This window comes from Amblyomma mixtum, chromosome 8 (genome assembly GCF_055824585.1).
Source record: "Amblyomma mixtum isolate Tamu chromosome 8, ASM5582458v1, whole genome shotgun sequence".
In the NCBI taxonomy this organism is placed as follows: domain Eukaryota; kingdom Metazoa; phylum Arthropoda; class Arachnida; order Ixodida; family Ixodidae; genus Amblyomma; species Amblyomma mixtum.
In genome coordinates this window covers 118,360,105-118,376,765 of record NC_143019.1, presented here as the reverse complement: position 1 = coordinate 118,376,765, position 16,661 = coordinate 118,360,105, and the positions used below count along the sequence as shown (strand labels likewise).

Below are 16,661 nucleotides of genomic sequence, written 5' to 3'. Positions count from 1 at the left end.
TCACGTAGGGCCATGGCACTGGCACCCCGGTTCACACAGCGAAGTTGCAGCGTCCGGGTCCTGCGACACAAGGAGGGCCTCCCATTCCTCCCATGTACCGATGACGGGCTGTCCCTGCGGAGGAGGATCGGCAGGGCAGCCGAAGAGGATGCGGTCCAGGGTGGCGTTCGATTCTCCGCAGAGAGTGCACTGTGGGGAAACATGGTGGAAGTAGGATAGAAGCTGAGGGGTAGGAAGAGTTCGGGTCTGCAGTCGCCTCCAGAGGATTTGTTGGGAGTGTGATAGGTGGGGGTGGGGAGGGAGATAGAGTCGACGGGCAAGGCGTGCTTGTTGAGTCAGTTCTGAGGACGTGTGTGCCCGCTCCCTCGAGAAATCCCGGCTGGGGTCGCCATTTGCCCGCCAAATAAGTCTTCGGGCTATGTTATCGGCCGCCTCATTTCCAGGATTGCCAGAGTGAGCCGGCGCCCACACGAGCTCAATACGCCTGTCGGAATTTAGGGTGCACATTTTCAATATCTGCCACGCGGGGGGATGGACGCGTCCGAGGGCGAAGTTGAGAGGATGTTTTTGAGTAGCTAACTATATAAGCCGCATTGGTTTCGGCAATGGCTAGTGCTATAGCTGCTTCCTCTGCTTCTTCCGGGGTACAAGGGGAGTCTATGAAATGGGTAAGAGGGGGGCTGCTGGATGGTAAGCCACAGCTACTGAACGGTCTGGACCACACGCGGCGTCCACCCAGCGCACGTCCTCTGAAGTGTCATATTCTTTATGGAGAGCTTTGGCTCGTGCGACTCGGAGGGATTGATGGTATTCAGGGTGGACATTCTTAGGAAGGGGTTTGAGGATAAGCGCGGTGTCTATGTGGCGAGGGAGAGAGATGATGTCTGTAGTGTGTGCGGGTATCCGAATTCCCAGAGAATCCAGTATATAACGTCCGGTTTCCGTGCCAGCCAGACGAAGGTACTGTGTGTAGCGATGCTTAATTGTCACGCACTCCGGAGACCCTGGTTCGATTCCCGCACTCGACGAATTTCCTATTCCGTGTTATTTTTTATTTAATTGGTCTGACTAGAAATTAGGCTAATTGCTTAACCGATATCACTCGAATGCCATCGATGTATGGCGAAAGTGTTTCCTGGTGCTGTTTTTTATTTTTCATATTTTACTTTGTTTTGAATGTATACTTTATTTTTTTCGTTTTGGTTTTTGTTACTTTTTACTTTTTCTTTTCTTAGTTTTATTTCTTTATTTCTTTCATTCTATTTATGAGACCCATGCCTTCACTAGGTGAGCCTTTAATCATGCCCAAACGCTGAGCCTACGTGGCGGAGTGGTGGCGTCTGCGCTTTATATGCCAAAGGCCGTGGTTGGATCCCAGCCTCGACACAGTTTTCTTTAATCGAGCAAACTGCTCGCGGAGCGTGGCTGAACGAACGCTCTTCAAGGTCAAACGTGGCCACCACAGATTGTGAGCTACGCGACGAGCTCAAACCTGGCGAAGTATTGCTTTCACAATAAAAAGTGCAAAGACCTAGCACGTAAATTAGTTAACAACGCGTACGTAATGAGTTATTAAAATAAATAATTACAAACAGAGGGCGGTGGCGCGCCGCGCCTGCCGCGACGGTGGTAAGGGAAATTTGTCGACAGTGGGGTCGAGCGTACGGCGTCTTCGCGTTCACTCTAACAGAGTTGTGCGGCCGCGGTTGTCCGTTATATCTGAAACGCAGCGCAATTGCCGTAATACATATTTTGACGGCCGCTCCACTGTCGTTAGCATTAACCGAGAGCTCGTTATAACTGCGTTATAAGTGGGCTCGACTGTAGATCACTAGAATACGCCCGTAATAACAGAAATGGAAAGCAAAATAGGAGCAGTAAACGTTGGGTGCTTGGTGTGGTTTACCGTCCAAAAGCGGCTCAGGCTATCAGGGAGGCGCAGTCAAGGGCTCCGGAAATTTTACAACCTGGGATTTTTTAACATGCACGGACATCGCACAGTACGCAGGATTTTGGCATTTTGACTCCATTGGAATGCGACCGCCACGGCTGGGTTTAAACACACGTATTTCGGGTCAATAGCCGAGCACCGAAACCACTGAGCCACTGCGGAGGCGCAATTCGAAAGAGAAAGTAATCCGTTAAAAATAAATAAAAATAAATAATAATGAATAGTCCTATGACAATGCATGCAGTCAGAAAACATATCTTCCGCGATTTATGAGCATGAGGTGTGGCATAACTTGATGTCAGTGGGTAACAAATTCCTATTGGATATCGCTGAAAAGAGTTCACTACTTACAATATTTAGTGCGGACTATATGTCAGTACAACAAAATAAAGGACTCTTAAAGCATTTGTTATACTAGGCGTAATCTCCATAACTAGCTGTAGACACTTCCTTGATTTTGGCGCTTGTACAAAATACATGCCGTCGTGTCTCTCTCTGATGAGAGAAGCAGCGCTTTTGAACACAGACCTCAGGAAAGAAATCAGCTTTCAATAGCTGTGGCCATTGAATTTTTTCGACGTTGTAGCACTTCAATGGCTTCGGGGCACAAAGATCTCGCACTGCATGATGTAGATTAGCCTAATAATTTTTGTGCCACTGTTACAGGCCTTCTTCTTTTATTTAATAGTTTTGGAGCAGTATGATTCAAATGTCTTGTGCAGTTTTCGATTACAATAGTTATTACATCATCAATCACGTTTTCATACGAGTGAATGAATTATATTTTGTCTTGCTGCATTATTTCTTGGTTGTTAACTCTTTCTTTAATATAGCCGTGTTCTGAATCCATGTCATGCTGATTGAGCGGCTCTTAGTCCAGGATCTAGTTACTTACTGATGAAATAAAAATAATATCGTATACAGAGATTTATCCCGACAGCGTATAAAAGCTTGAAAAAGAATCACGAAGCAAGTTTTTCTCCAAGCGTGCTTGTCAGGTCGTCTCTCAAACAATACGTCTCCAGGGGTCGTCTCGGATATCTGCCAGTCTAAGACTTCCGGAAAATTCCTCTTCCTTGAGAACTTTCAAAGCATTGCCAGGAAAATTCGTCACAATGCCATCGATGCCTTTTCTGCAAAAGAAAGCAAAAAATATTTGATGGCACTTGACCGGTCCTTAAGCGTACTCTGCGACAGCATTAAAGGTACTTCCGTTTGTTCCTTTCATTTCTTTCTAAAAGCCTCTTAATAAATCATATTTGTAGAAGAGAATGCGTGCTCCATGTCACCGTTTTTGTTCCCTTAGTGGATGTGTGCATGCAGCGGCTTTTTAAAGTGGACTGTTATTATCGGCAGAATGTTTTTGGGGAATGGTAGGTGCAGGTTACAGGAGATGCCTGCGCAGAGTAGTGTAGCATTTTAAGCATGAAATGATTTAAAAGTAAACCCAGGTAAACATTAGCCTTAACCGGAGGTGAAAACAACGATGGAAATTAAATGGGCTCTGTAACATCTTTCGAGGAAAGGACATAAACTGGCTGAATCAGTGCATTTTATAGTTGTGAACACATGAGCCAAGTTATACACTTCTACACGCAGCAGAGAATGCACAATCGCACCAGAAAGTTGGCGAGTCCTTTCCGGCTGCATTTTTATGCTCACGTCCTGCTCCGTCACACTTTGTTGCGTAATTCTGTTCAGAGAATGCGATTGGTTAAATTCTTCCAGGTGTCACGCAGCTACCATTGCCGCGACCAGTCAGGAGCGTCACTCCGACTGGCCAAAAAGCTCCGCCCCTCGAGGAATACCCGCAAGCGTCGACCTTTGAGCGAGAAAAACTGATGATGGGAGAGGCAAAGGCGCTAGGACGCTGCAATTCAAGTTTTTACTGCAGATATCTCGGCTTCTACAATAAGCATTAAAAAAATTCTTGGTTGGGCTCATACGTGAAGGGGCATACTTTAGCATACCAGGAGCATCGCTTCTTTTTGCAGAGCCCCTTTCACAGCCGCTTTATCGCAAACAATACCAGAATATCGGTGAAAACAGCAGCTTCTGTCTACGGCGGGGCGAGCAACTAAGTCATCACCGCAGTGCCTTCCGCTGCAAGTTGCAACGGGCGCACCACTTTCAACACAGTAAACTGCCGCCGCCGTGATTGTTTGTCCCTAAGATCAAAGCTTCCGGAGGCTGGGCTTGCTCGTGAAGGCTCGGCTGTGTCGTTAATTGCAGCTTTATGCGTAGCTGCACGCCAAAATATATGCGACTGAATGCGTAACTGAGGCAGAAGAAAAGTGTGTGAATGATACGTTGCGATAATTTCAGAAAGCCGCGAAGAACGCTGAACGCGCTGCCAAACATGAAGAACTCAAGCAGCAGAGGTAATTGGCCCAATATTGCACATGGATGGTTTCACTCTGGTCCTTTGTAGGACCGATAGTTGCCAACACATTTACAATATTGGGCCAATTACTTATTTATTTATTTATTTATTACCTCAAAGGCCCCGGTTGTGGGGCATTACATGAGGGATGGGCGGATTACATGCAGATTATATAAAGATTACAGAGTACATAAAGATCAGGATACATAAAGATTACAGGATACATAAATATTACAGGATACATAAAGATTGCTGATTACATAAGGATGGCCTCAATCTTTTTTTTGATCTTTTTTGTCCGCGGGTTCGCCCGTTTCTCTTCTTCAATCTCAGCAGTGTGCATGGTCTTCATGTCTGCTCTCGCGCCATTGGGAGCCGCCAGCACCAACCGCTTCAGTTACCTGTGCTTCTTGGGAACCTGTGCTTCTTGGGAAGTAACTGCGTGGGCGCGCCGCTACGTGAAGCTCGAAAAGCGCTAAGGAACGGCGAGGGGAGTGCATCGTCTAGCCGTAACTGAAGCGGTTGGTGCTGGCGGCTCCTAATGGCGCGATAGCAGACGTGAAGACCATGCACACTGCTGAGATTGAAGAAGAGAAACGGGCGAACCCGCGGACACGTGAGACAGCTAAAGGGTCTCGCGCACAGCACACACGTACTCACAACGACAACGTAGACGGCACATTTATGCTGCCCTCAACAGAGTGTTTACAGGCAGCTTTTGTCATTGCAGTGTGCAGTTTCACTGACGTCTATGTTTCCTGGAAAATGTCTTCTTTTGCTGCGAAGTTAAGAAGTAACAACTTAACCGACAGGTTAACCCAGGAAGCCCAGCCTACGGAAGCTTTGAACTTAGGGACGATAGCACTGTGCTTCAAGAGGTGGAACATTACAAATGACATGATTCACTGAAGCACGACCGAATAAAAGCTTAACGTATCAAGTACGACATTTAGGACTTTGAGACGAGGTTTATTGAGCGAGTTCCGGTGTCCAGTCGATACAGAGCTGTGGTGAGCCTTCTGAGACGGAACTAATGCTCGAGGAACAAACACGCGGTAACTAATGATTAGATAATAACGGAGCTTAGTTGAGGCGCCCGGTAAGGGAAGTAAGAGAAGAAGGCGTGAATGGTGAATCGCTTTAAGAGCATAGGAAGCTGACCGCCGGACAGGTAAAGCATGCGGCTAGGTGCCGGAATACGCGCACTGGTTTTACTGCGGCTACACTGTTTGCCGCAGTGCTCTCTTGGAAAGTGCTAGCTTTACAGCGAAGTGGATTGGAAAAACAGCTGCGGAAAATAGCCGTAAAAATAGTGCGAGAGCGTCTTCAAGCTCCCCTCTTTTTATAAGGTATCATGGTCTATTCAGAAAGACTACTTTCACTAATAGCGTAGGGCTTGTACGCTAAATAAAGAGGGAAAGTCAAACTCGTGGTATGGCTCAAAGTGACGGCTTTCAGAAAGGAATTGTGACGATATCAAGGCGTGGTTCTTTTTTGGATTGCAAGCTGAGCGGCTCTGCAACATCGTGCATTCTGCAAGCCGGGGAATTCCAGGTACATTCCACTATTTCATCGTTAGACTGAATTGAGAGATGGGAAATTGTTCTGTTTTGGTGGCCTACCATTTTAAAAAAAAGATATGTCTTATACGGCTGCGGAATCTAACCGAATAACTACTGTTTTTTTGTTGTTTGGGGCACTATAACAGAAACTGATATACGCAAGATCTATGTACTTCAAAAAAAAAATCGTGTGTTACATAGCCTTTGTTGATTACTATGCCCCTGCCGATCACCAGTTTTTACACTACCAGATCATACCAGTCCACAGGTTGAATGAATGTCACTAGCCAACGAGGTACAAAAAATCCCTGCAATATGAAAATCGAAAGTTTCTAGAATTAACTTACGGCACGGGAACTATACCGACTTATATATCCTCTCCGAAATACAGAAAAATGGTTTATTCCTTTTCTTGTCGCACTGGCTACGTAAATCTGAAGCTGAGTTTGAAAATGCGTTCTTTCAAATCATTTACTGTCTATGAATATTGATATTTGAAAAAGCTGTTCGTGGGCATTTCCTGCTCATGATTTAACTGGTTAAGCTGAATGCTTTTGAAATGATGCGCTAGCATATTAGAACTTGTTTAGCTTTGTTTAGCTCTTAATAACTTTTTTTTTTTTGGGGGGGGGGCGACTTTTGCCCGGTCATTAATACGGGGAAAACGAGGAGTGCAAGAAATAATAAATTAAGTTGGAAATACTTTAGACCGCCAACTTAATTCGTTAACTGTATTCCTCTTAAACCTGCCCCTTGCGAGAGCCCTGTCGAAAATATGCACCAAGAATGACCTTCACAACTATGACACAAGTGGCCATTTGCTGTAGATGTTTAAGCGAGTGCTCTAGTACAGACGGAGAGATTAACAAAGGCCACTGCCAATATGAAATATATCTTCTAGGCCCTAATTCTGCGTGTTGCACAAGGAAAGGTGCCGCAAAGGTTTGCTAATTATTTCTCCATATAGTTTTACTTGGGATGAGCCAGTATCTATCGGCAAGGTCGATTTTTATTTCTTTCAATCGCTTTCGAACGAACGCAACTTTAATTAAGGGTCCCTCATCTCGTGTTCAGCAGAGGACAGTCTCGTAGCGGCCTTACAGCCGCTTACGAACAGCGAAGTCGAATGGTATGCAAGAATTCTTACCTGAAAAATCTCCGAATCGTGTAGGTGCTGTCGGCCGTCCAGACGTACGCCTTGTCCACGTAGTTGTGGGCCGAAGTGTCGTGCGACCGCCGACCCGTGACGGAGGACATCCGGAACGTCGGGTAGGTGTCAATGAAGCGGTTGTTGGTGCCGTCCCCTTGCCAGCGGTGGCGAGTCACTCCGAGCTCCTCGTATGTCTTCGCAATGGTAGACAGTAAAATGTTTCCGCTGACGTTGAAACCTGTGGTAGTGTAGGTATTGTATGGGGTCGTAGACTGTGTAGAAGATATTTTCTTTAAAGGGGCATTTTTTTTTCCCGCTTAGCTAAGTATATCGCATCAGCGGATATACAGCCAGCGTACCACATTCAAGCGCTTTCACTGTAAAGTCAGCATCCGAATGAACCAAGCATTCAGTAAGCTGTGTGAGGCGCAGGAGTGATGCGTGCTTTAAAATGTGCGCGCATTACCTCCAGCAGTGCTCTCTTCAGAGGGCACTTAAGTTGGCTAAAGTCGGAACAGCAACAAGTAAAAAAGTCAGCGCGTGGCGGTTACTAGGTTAGGGTGCGCTACTATGCGCAGACCATGATGCAATCCGTATTTTTGCGCTTTTAACTCGCAAAGTCGTCTAGTTAAGTTCACGCGAATTAGGGTAAAAAACGACCCTCCATCAGTCTTGGCCATGAGTTCCTTATTTCCGGATCATGGTCTGAGATCTACCGTGAGGCCGTGTGCGGAAAATTAGGTGCGCTGTTGAACGTGCCACTAATATCAGGTGTGCTTGGATGTGTAGTGGTTAACAGCTCTCTGGTGCTGTAATCAACTTTGAGGCATTATTGATCAATCTATTCATCGTTTTCACGCTTGTGATGCGCTGTCTCAATAAAATTTCTCAGAGGAAGCACGGCAAAACCAAGACGATCGACTGTTTCGTTAACTTTTAGCTTGAATTCATTGACTTAGAACCGGGATTATTGCCTCACTATTACTATTTATTGTGTAATATGAAGAAAAGCCTCAAATGTACTTCGCTGGCAGTATACGCGCCATATGCCTGCTTTTGTCCTCGTTCCTGTGTTGGATACACCTTAAGATGCTATTTGCCTGAGTTGAAGAGGAGCAGAGTGTTGACGCAGGAAGTAAACAGCGACATGCAAGTTGAGCGTATTGTAAGCCTTTCAGTCTTTCCCGTCTCTGTTATCTCAATGTAACTGCGCAGCAAGTAGCAAAACTACAAACCGTAGTCACGCAAGGCGAATGTCGGTTCATGGTTTTGTCTTTATTTTTCCGGACTCAAGTTTTTTTTTGCGTTGTGGTCACAAAAGAAATTTCTATGCGTTGGTTGCAAAGGCATCGCTAAGTCATGCCATTATGCTACCATGGCCTGCATGTTTCAAAACCATATCTACTAGCAACAATGTACAATTCCTGTTGTTATTCTGAAAAGAGAATATTTCACTTTCAAGGAAATGCTCTGGTGCTAATGTTGATCTATACTGTAAGGAAGATCTACGGCCGTTCATTGGCAGCAAGAACAAGCATACGAAAAAGATCTCGCCAGAACAACTTATAAAGCTTTTCTCAGTAAACTGTAAGTGGAAGAGCTTTCTGAGAAATCAAACACAGACGCATGGCACCTTCCTTCCTTAATGCATCGAGCACAGCAGAAAAATCGCAGCGACAGACGAAGGAGTGTTAGATGCCTCATTGCTGACTTAATCACATGTCCCTTTTGTTAGGAACACTAAACGCCATCTGCCGTACAACGTATTTTCGTACTTCCCGGTCCACCTAACACCTACAATCTGCCCGATCCGTTGTTCCTCCTACGAAACGCTATTCGGTTTTTGGTCAGTGGGAGCCCCGTGCTGAAGTTTTTTTTCTTTATATTTACAGTGTGAACTCCTGGTGAACATAGGAACACGCGATAACACCCTTATCATGGTAACTTTCTCTACCTCTCTGTCTTCTCATTATGAAGATGGAGAGAAGTAGCAGTCATGCAATGAGGCGGAAATAACTAATCTTACCCACATGGTCGAAAAAGTCGGAGTGGTTATCATGCGTCGACAGCGCATCGAGTGCCCCTCGGAGGACGTCCTTGTCATCCACGTTGTAGATCGATAATAACACGTTTACCATGCGACTTCGGGGAACTGCAAAAGGAAACCAAGATCGCTTGAAGTCGTCTGATAATGCGAAAACGTAGAAGATCGGCAAGTAAATTAAATTTCAATGTAAACGCTAGCTTTCAATGCGAGTCGTCTAATGTCAGCTACCTATTACATAAAGTTTTTGCTAGAGTTAATATATCGATGAGAGAGATAATCCTTCAAGAACCATAGTGGTCAGCGCTTTGATACAGTATATCATCTCTGGAACGCAAATTTCGAGCATTCTAGTTAACCGTTCATAGCTTTGATTATGTAATCATTATCGAACTGGACTTCAAATCCCGAACAGATAGAAAATACTGCCAGGGCTTCAATACACAAATTTACCATATTAGAACCTGCAGTGGAAAACTTTTAAAAGGAAACTTGGAATCTAGGACATGCATTTCGTCACAGCCGTGATCCTGGAACAAAAGGTGTATGCACTCTTCGATCTCTGCCCGTCAGTTAAAGGCAGCGGTGACTACATCCGTTCATGCCTGACCGCAGTATGCGGCGCTTGCATGATCCATGGTGCGCGTCATTTCGCCAGAGCACTCCCTCCCTCCTTCGCTTCCCTTCTTTACCCCCTCGCAGCGCCAGGCCCGGACTTTGCCCTTGGCCGGTTGCTGCTTAGTTAATTAAAAAGCTACATGGCACCTTTTTGTTAGCGGCTATTATTTTATTGTACTTTGCGGTATTTGCGGTACTTTAGTGGAGCGGGCGAGGTTACTTTCAACCTCAATCTACTTTCTGTTTCTCCTTAGTGTTTCGACCACATTTTCCTCAAACTTCTGGCTTTAACACATGGCACGTTTTTCTGTCCGGTTCCACCTTCTTGTGGTTATGGCTTTTAAAGCTTGGGTCGCGTCCTGTACTGCTGTTGCTGCTTTTCTATGTGTTTTTCAGTTCAACCCTGCTTCGTGTCTTCGCAACCAGCAGTCGCAGCGAACATGTGTGGCTGAAAGCTTCTGCAAGATCGTGCTCACTACCTTACCATCATCCTGCTGTAGGGTCTGACTCCTCTCCAACCTCGACCCTCATCCTCATATTGAAGGGCCTATCCCTCACTTGCCAATTCACGGATAACTCCTCTCGTTAAAACGTTGGCCTGCAGACTCAGGCTTCTCTACAAATCTCACTCATCTTTTTTTTTTCTATTAACGACATTTTCCTTGTCTCTGGACCGTGGGTTTCCACGTAAGGTATTTCTTGTTTTGTCATTGTAACTGCTTCTTCGCGTACATTACTATCCTTGTGAAGAACTTGCATGCTTCTATTAGACATTCCTTCCTCGGCACCTAGGCAAGTGGAAACATACTAAATCACGGAAGCCATTTACAACAACCAATACATTTGGAACAGGGCAGCGTTATCTGACTGATGCAATACTGCCAGCAAAGGCACATAGGGATGAAAACAAACAAACAATATACGAGCCAGTGTGAATGTGTCAACCAATTATTGCACTAGTCTTTCGTTTTTTGCCTGTGTTCTTGCCTCTTCCTTCAAGATTTTAAAGTGTTCCGCGAATTAAACCATGCGTGGATAAAAAGCTACAATGGCCGGATAAATTGAACATCAGCTAATTTAAATGGCCGTTATACAAATAAGTGCATGAGATGCGCTTGTTTCTTTATGAAACCTTCACCTTTGTACCCAGAACAACTATACTACACTAAAATTGAGGTCATGTGCAAGAATTGGGAGACCCTGATTTTACCCGAAAACGGAGCGCCTTATATACAGGGTGGTTTCAGCCCACACTGCATAAATTGCTAAATACAAGGCGTTCGTCCACCTATCAGCGATGGAGGCCGTTACGCAGTGTAGAGATTGTTCTGATTATATAGCTGATTATCAAATGGTGATACCCTCAAAACCATCTCAGAGCGCGAGGAATGTTTCGTAAATGAGCATCAAGTGCGTCAAACAGGTAGCGGAAGGGCTTTGCGACCACCTAAGACTGAGAGTGGTTGGCTTGCCTTGACTCCACAAGTGCTGCATGAGGTTTGCAGCGAGACTCGTGCCGGCATCGTATTTCGCTTTTCTTCCGCGTAGGTTTTCCGTTTTGATGTCAACGTAAAAGAGGAGCATTTTGTCGCTGTGATTTCCTCCTTCTGTAGAAAAAATAAACACAAGAATGAAGGATGAACGTGTGGATCGACTGAGAGCAGTTGACTTTTTGTGAACGGTAGCTTAACTGACAAGGCAAAAGTAAGTGAGAACGTTATTATCTCTAAACTTTATTGGAAATGAAAGTGAGACGAGGTGGCTAACTCCGTCTCCATATTGTGCTGAGCAAAAGGAAGAAAAGACGAAATAAAAGAAGGCGCTGGTTCGCAGTAAAATCTAGTGGAAAAGAGGTGCATACGTATTAGACGGCACACGTTTCTTATGGATGGCGTACAATATGACCTGCACATAGCGGTCCTCTTTGGCGAATTACTAAGACTCCAAGAAAAACCGCTATTAACTGCATGCGTTTGCGGTCACTCTCACCGCTGTATTAGTAGTGTTTCTTCATTGAACTCCTATAGTGATGAGGGCTGTGCGAAGGCCCCTTCAGAAGCCGTTTTTTCAATATACTGCCTTTGCCGCCACTACTAGTTTTCTGGCCGAGCGATTCCAAAGCCTTATTTCTCAACTTGAGATGGATATGCACTCCACCAATGCACACAGTAGTTTTTACGGTAGCATTTGGGCTCGCCTAACCCAGTGCTTGTCTGACCGCGTTACGCCTTGCTCATGCTTGCAGAACAAACTTATTTGTGCGCAATTTTTATCTTGATAAAAGATTTAGATCTCACTTTCTAAGCGCTATCAGAGCACATGAAGAACGTATTGACGTTCCCCAGATTCCTAAATTTCTTTCAAGGCGTAAGCCTTAATAGCCCCATGGAGCAAAACCTCTGCCTGTGTGTGTGCGTGCGTGTGCGTGCGTGTGCGTGCGCGCGCGCGCACCAGGGTGCACTTATGCACCCTGGCAGGTGGCGGTTAAATTAATGAGTGGTCAAGCGAATTTGCTTGGGAATAGCAACCTGGACGCACAAATTCCACCGGCGGCCGCACCTGTCATTACAGGGCAGTGGCGCACCGCTTAACCACTTCACTACTGCGCTAGTAGTGGTATGAGGACACACAGGGATCTATGAATGTTAAGTAGAGAAAGAGCAATTCTGCACATACGGGTTTTTACCCATTGGCGATTGCGTCACACCCTTAAGACGGGCCGCGATACTTCGGCGACTGCCTTCATGAAGTTAGCGCGCAGATCAAAAGGGGTGCGGCAGCCTCGCGGAGGCGGCTATGTCGAGCCATGCAGAGGTAGAATTGCCAGCTGCGTGGCATCGGGTTACATCAAGCGGGAGCGTGCGGCGACTGCATTCACAAAGTGAGCGGGCAGGCTTACGCCTTTTCACACGTAAGCACTATATAGTGTCTGTGGTGCTTTTTTCATCACCTGACAGGAGCCCCGCTTACACACTTTCATTTACTGCCTTTCGTGAGCCGCACGACCGTAGTTATGGCCACACTCTATCTCAGCACCAGCAGGGTAGTCGCGATGCCTCCTCCCTGTCTTTCCCTATTGCTCGTGCGGTGCTTCATATGAAAAGGCATTCGCACAGGTATAGACGTGCAGTGGCTCTGGGCCGCCTTGTTCATGGCACGCGGCAGCACCGGCTTCTGATGCTGCACACACCGCGTAAAATAAAATACAGTACAAACACAGCGCTGGTGCTGCAGCTGCTTACTGCGCCTGTCGGAGGTGCTGCGCATTTTGTAGGAAACAAGTCCCATGTACTGCGGCGAGGCGATACGGACGTGCTGAATGGGGACGGTCTAACCACCCGGCGTCGCCGAGGCCCTCGGTTTATTCAGATGGTGACCCGTTGGAGACCTTCAATCTAGAAGCGTGTCTCTTAAACCCCCAGTCGCCATTGCACTCGCCAATGCCACACTTCCTGCCACGCGGCATCTGAGGTAGATTCGTTTAGCTGGAGGCCATCATAGCACACAACGGGGTCACATAGTCTGTTAAGCAAGCAGCTGTCCTTAAGCGCAGCTGACCATGCTGAGCAGATGTTCAACGGTCCGCTCATCAGTCAGCACCCTTCTGACGACCTACGGGGGTCCGTACACTCGCACTAAGACTTACGTACCACATACTCCGGCAGGTCGACACTGAGGTTCCGACTGCAACTTTCGCTTCCAATATACACCTCGACACTTCTAGGCCACTGAGTGCTGCCTCAGCCATCCCTACGAGATACGTCTCGGAAGAGTGAACTGCGAACATCGTGAAATGCGGGCCACTAGATACCGATGACGATGCAGGAGCTGGCGACTCGATGCACCTCCTGGAAAACGTTGTTTCTCCGGCCTCGAGGTGCCAAAGCACAGAGGAAATCTTGAAGTGATCCCTGCTGTGCATATGCCCACCTTTCTGCTGTTTTCCCGCTTCCAATGTGCATCACCTGACATTCTCCTCCAAGAACTCCCCGGCTACTCAAGACACTAGGGCTCAAAGGATTCGACGCTCCTTTGGGCACCGTCATGTGCGCATTCGTCCATCTGCCCACCTGCGCTATATTCGCTACGCAGGCCTTTCAGTTGCCATCTCCTACGCATAACGCCCCTACATCAGCACTACTGCCTTCCGCGTCGTACGCAGCGGCTGCTCTGAGTGTGCAGGCGTATGCCACGCCACACAGCTCAATAACAGCGCGGCTGCAATTCTTCAGGTGAGAGGTACGCGCCACGCTTCGCGTTTTCGCCAGCTTCGTTGGCTCTCTGCCGCCGAAAAGTCACACCACTCGCATCGCCAGGCTTTCTCGCGAAGCCTCCAGTGTCACCTTAATACAACCTGGAACCCGCACTCGGCCCTGAGCGACGAAGCTTCCTTGGGTGTAAAGCTTGGTAGTCTGAACGTCAGGCTGAACGTCAGGTTCTTGCCTGCCTGGACAGAACCTCAATTCCGCAGAGACACATTTCCGCTTATCTTGCACAACGGCACCGGTACAGCTTTTTTGCATAGCTTTGTTCTCACTTTTTCTCTTTCACGCCACTGTGTGTGTGGAAGGGTTGACGGGGGGCGGTGTTTTCAGTGGCGCCAAATCTCTCTTCTCGGCACTGCGGCACCTTGCTCGTGGCCCGCTCCGGCGCTGGCTTTTAGAGCCAAGCTCCGTGCCAGGCAGGCGACAACGAAATCTGTAGGCACGATACTTTAACAGCAGTTAGCTTTCGCATACGTCTGCGTAGAGGCCTGCTGGTTTGCTGTGGCGCAAGTGTTGATGTCCCACTTAGTAGGCGACCTGGAAAGAAAGGAGGCCACTGACGGGTGGCAGGCATTGCTGTAAATAAGTAGATGAAGAATCTTTACGATGGTAATAAAAAAATGAAAATGTGCGGAAATGCATATAACTACAACCATACAACCATGTCTCGACTTTTCAAGTACACGCCAAACATTGACAAAAAATGTCACCTGAGGTCATGACACAAACCGGGCAGAATCTAATAATGTCTCACAAAATGTTCGCTTCACTGACCGTTAAATACAGCTCCATAAAGAAGCACACCCGAGGCGAGGGAATTGTATCTCTTTTTTCCAAAGCACTATTGCGAGAGGTTTGGTTTATGGGGTTTAACGTCCCAAAGAAACTCAGGCTATGAGGGACGCTGTATTAAGGGCTCCGGAAATTTCGACCCTCTGGGGTTCTTTAACGTGCACTGGCATCGTACAGTACACAGGCCTGTAGAATTTCGCTTCCATCGAAATTCGACCGCCGCGGCCAGAATCGAACCCTCGTCTTTCGGGCAGCAGCCGAGTGCCATAACCATAGAGCCGCCGCGGCGGCCTTTACTTCAAGAGGATTCTTGAAATCTTTAACGTGAAATTACAGCATAAATCGGGACATGTGCAGCTTTTTCCGTAGACGGGGAAGAAATACGGCAAAGAAAAGAATTCGGTGAAGAAGAGCTGGATCTAGGTCAACCATGAGCGTGAGACTTGGGCGATTATTTCGTTATGCCTTAGAGCCGTAACAAAATATATTTAAAAATTTTAGTTAAAATATACATCTTCAGAAATTAAGTCGTAGTGTTACCACTGTTTCTGAGATATAATTCGTGTTGACTAAGTGCGTCTTCCGTGCGATGTTGCTTCAATAGAAAGGTTGTTATCAATGTAAATGTCCTATTTCTCCGAGAGTTAGTACAGTATTTACGTTTGTTCTAGAAGTTGCCTATGAGACAGATGCCAAGTGCCTTGGGCGATGTCTACAAAGAGAGTAAAATAGGGCGAAGTGTGTCCCGTACCTGCGCTGACTGCCTGCTTGACGTAGGAGAGGTACTCATCTATGCGCGTCTTGCGCTCACAGTCTCGGCCGTAGTCGCAGCCAGGGCCATGGTAGAACTTGAGTGGCGTGCCGTTGGGGGCGAAAATCACGTCCGCTTCTATGGCATTCGCTCCCTGCGCCAAGAAGTCGTCGAACTCCTCAAGGCTGTTGGCCATGTGTCCGAACACGTACACGGGCCTACGGTATTCGTCCGCGGCATGTGCCTGGAAGAGCGGCGAAAGCCCGGTTCAACTTCTTTTAATTGTAATGCCTGTTTCTTCTTTCGGACAGTAGTATACGACAGCGCAAACATCTCCTACTCTGCCCACAGACATCGTTCACATAAAAATGTTTTAGAGCGAAATAAAAAAAGGTTTGTTACAGAGGAGGCTATATGTTTTTGAGAGACAATTATGCCCCGCTGGCTCTGCAAGACATCAAAATGAGGTCAGTTGTGAATAAACACTTCAAGTATAACCGGATGGCGTCCAAGGTCCTTTGTTCGTTGCAATAAGTGTGACAGCCTCTATCTAACAACGCGTATCAAATTGGCCCACAATTTTTCGTTTCAAAGTTTCCTCTGTTTAGATGTTTCTTTGATCTCTTGTTAGTGGAACTTTCTACAATAAAAGCCCGGCTCAAATTTTTTTGTAGAGGGAGTCTAGCACTTAAGCATTTATTTCATCATTTTCCACGCTACATATATGTCTTAAGGACCTTAAAACCCATTTATTGCACAAAGGATTTTAGCTTTCAGGTTAGAGCGTCTGAAACGTCTATTTAGAGGCAAGAGGAGACACCTGCGTTCCGTTTTTTCTTCTTTTTCTTCTGTGTATCAGCCTCAGGGCAAGTCTACTGCTTCACCTGCTTCGCGTATACTGTCTCGTTTCACACAAGGCCGGACTGTAGCATTTGCTGTGTGAAAGACATAACACACATCACCAGCGCAGGATACTGGAAATACATACCAAACACATCGGTAAGGAGACTTCAATAACGTGCTCGCTGGGACCGGATGGTAAACAGCCCATAGGGACTGCTGAGAGTGCGCACATAGGAGAGGACCGATACAGTTCAGAATATCTGTCTTAATCCTGGTCAGGTAAAAAGCAACTTAGTGAACAT

General features: G+C 46.6%; 1 protein-coding gene across 1 annotated transcript; it reads right to left on the bottom strand.

Annotated features, from left to right (window-relative positions):
• Positions 1-1,284: 1,284 nt before the first annotated feature.
• Positions 1,285-15,750, bottom strand: LOC149334084 (dermonecrotic toxin SPH-like). Its single transcript, XM_089557857.1, has 3 exons — positions 15,517-15,750; positions 7,044-7,284; positions 1,285-3,084 (listed from the first exon to the last, which is right to left on the bottom strand). Exons 1-3 carry the CDS (start codon positions 15,710-15,712, stop codon positions 2,958-2,960), a joined length of 564 nt encoding a protein of 187 aa, XP_089413983.1. The 5' UTR covers positions 15,713-15,750; the 3' UTR covers positions 1,285-2,957.
• Between the last annotated feature and the right edge of the window lie 911 nt (positions 15,751-16,661).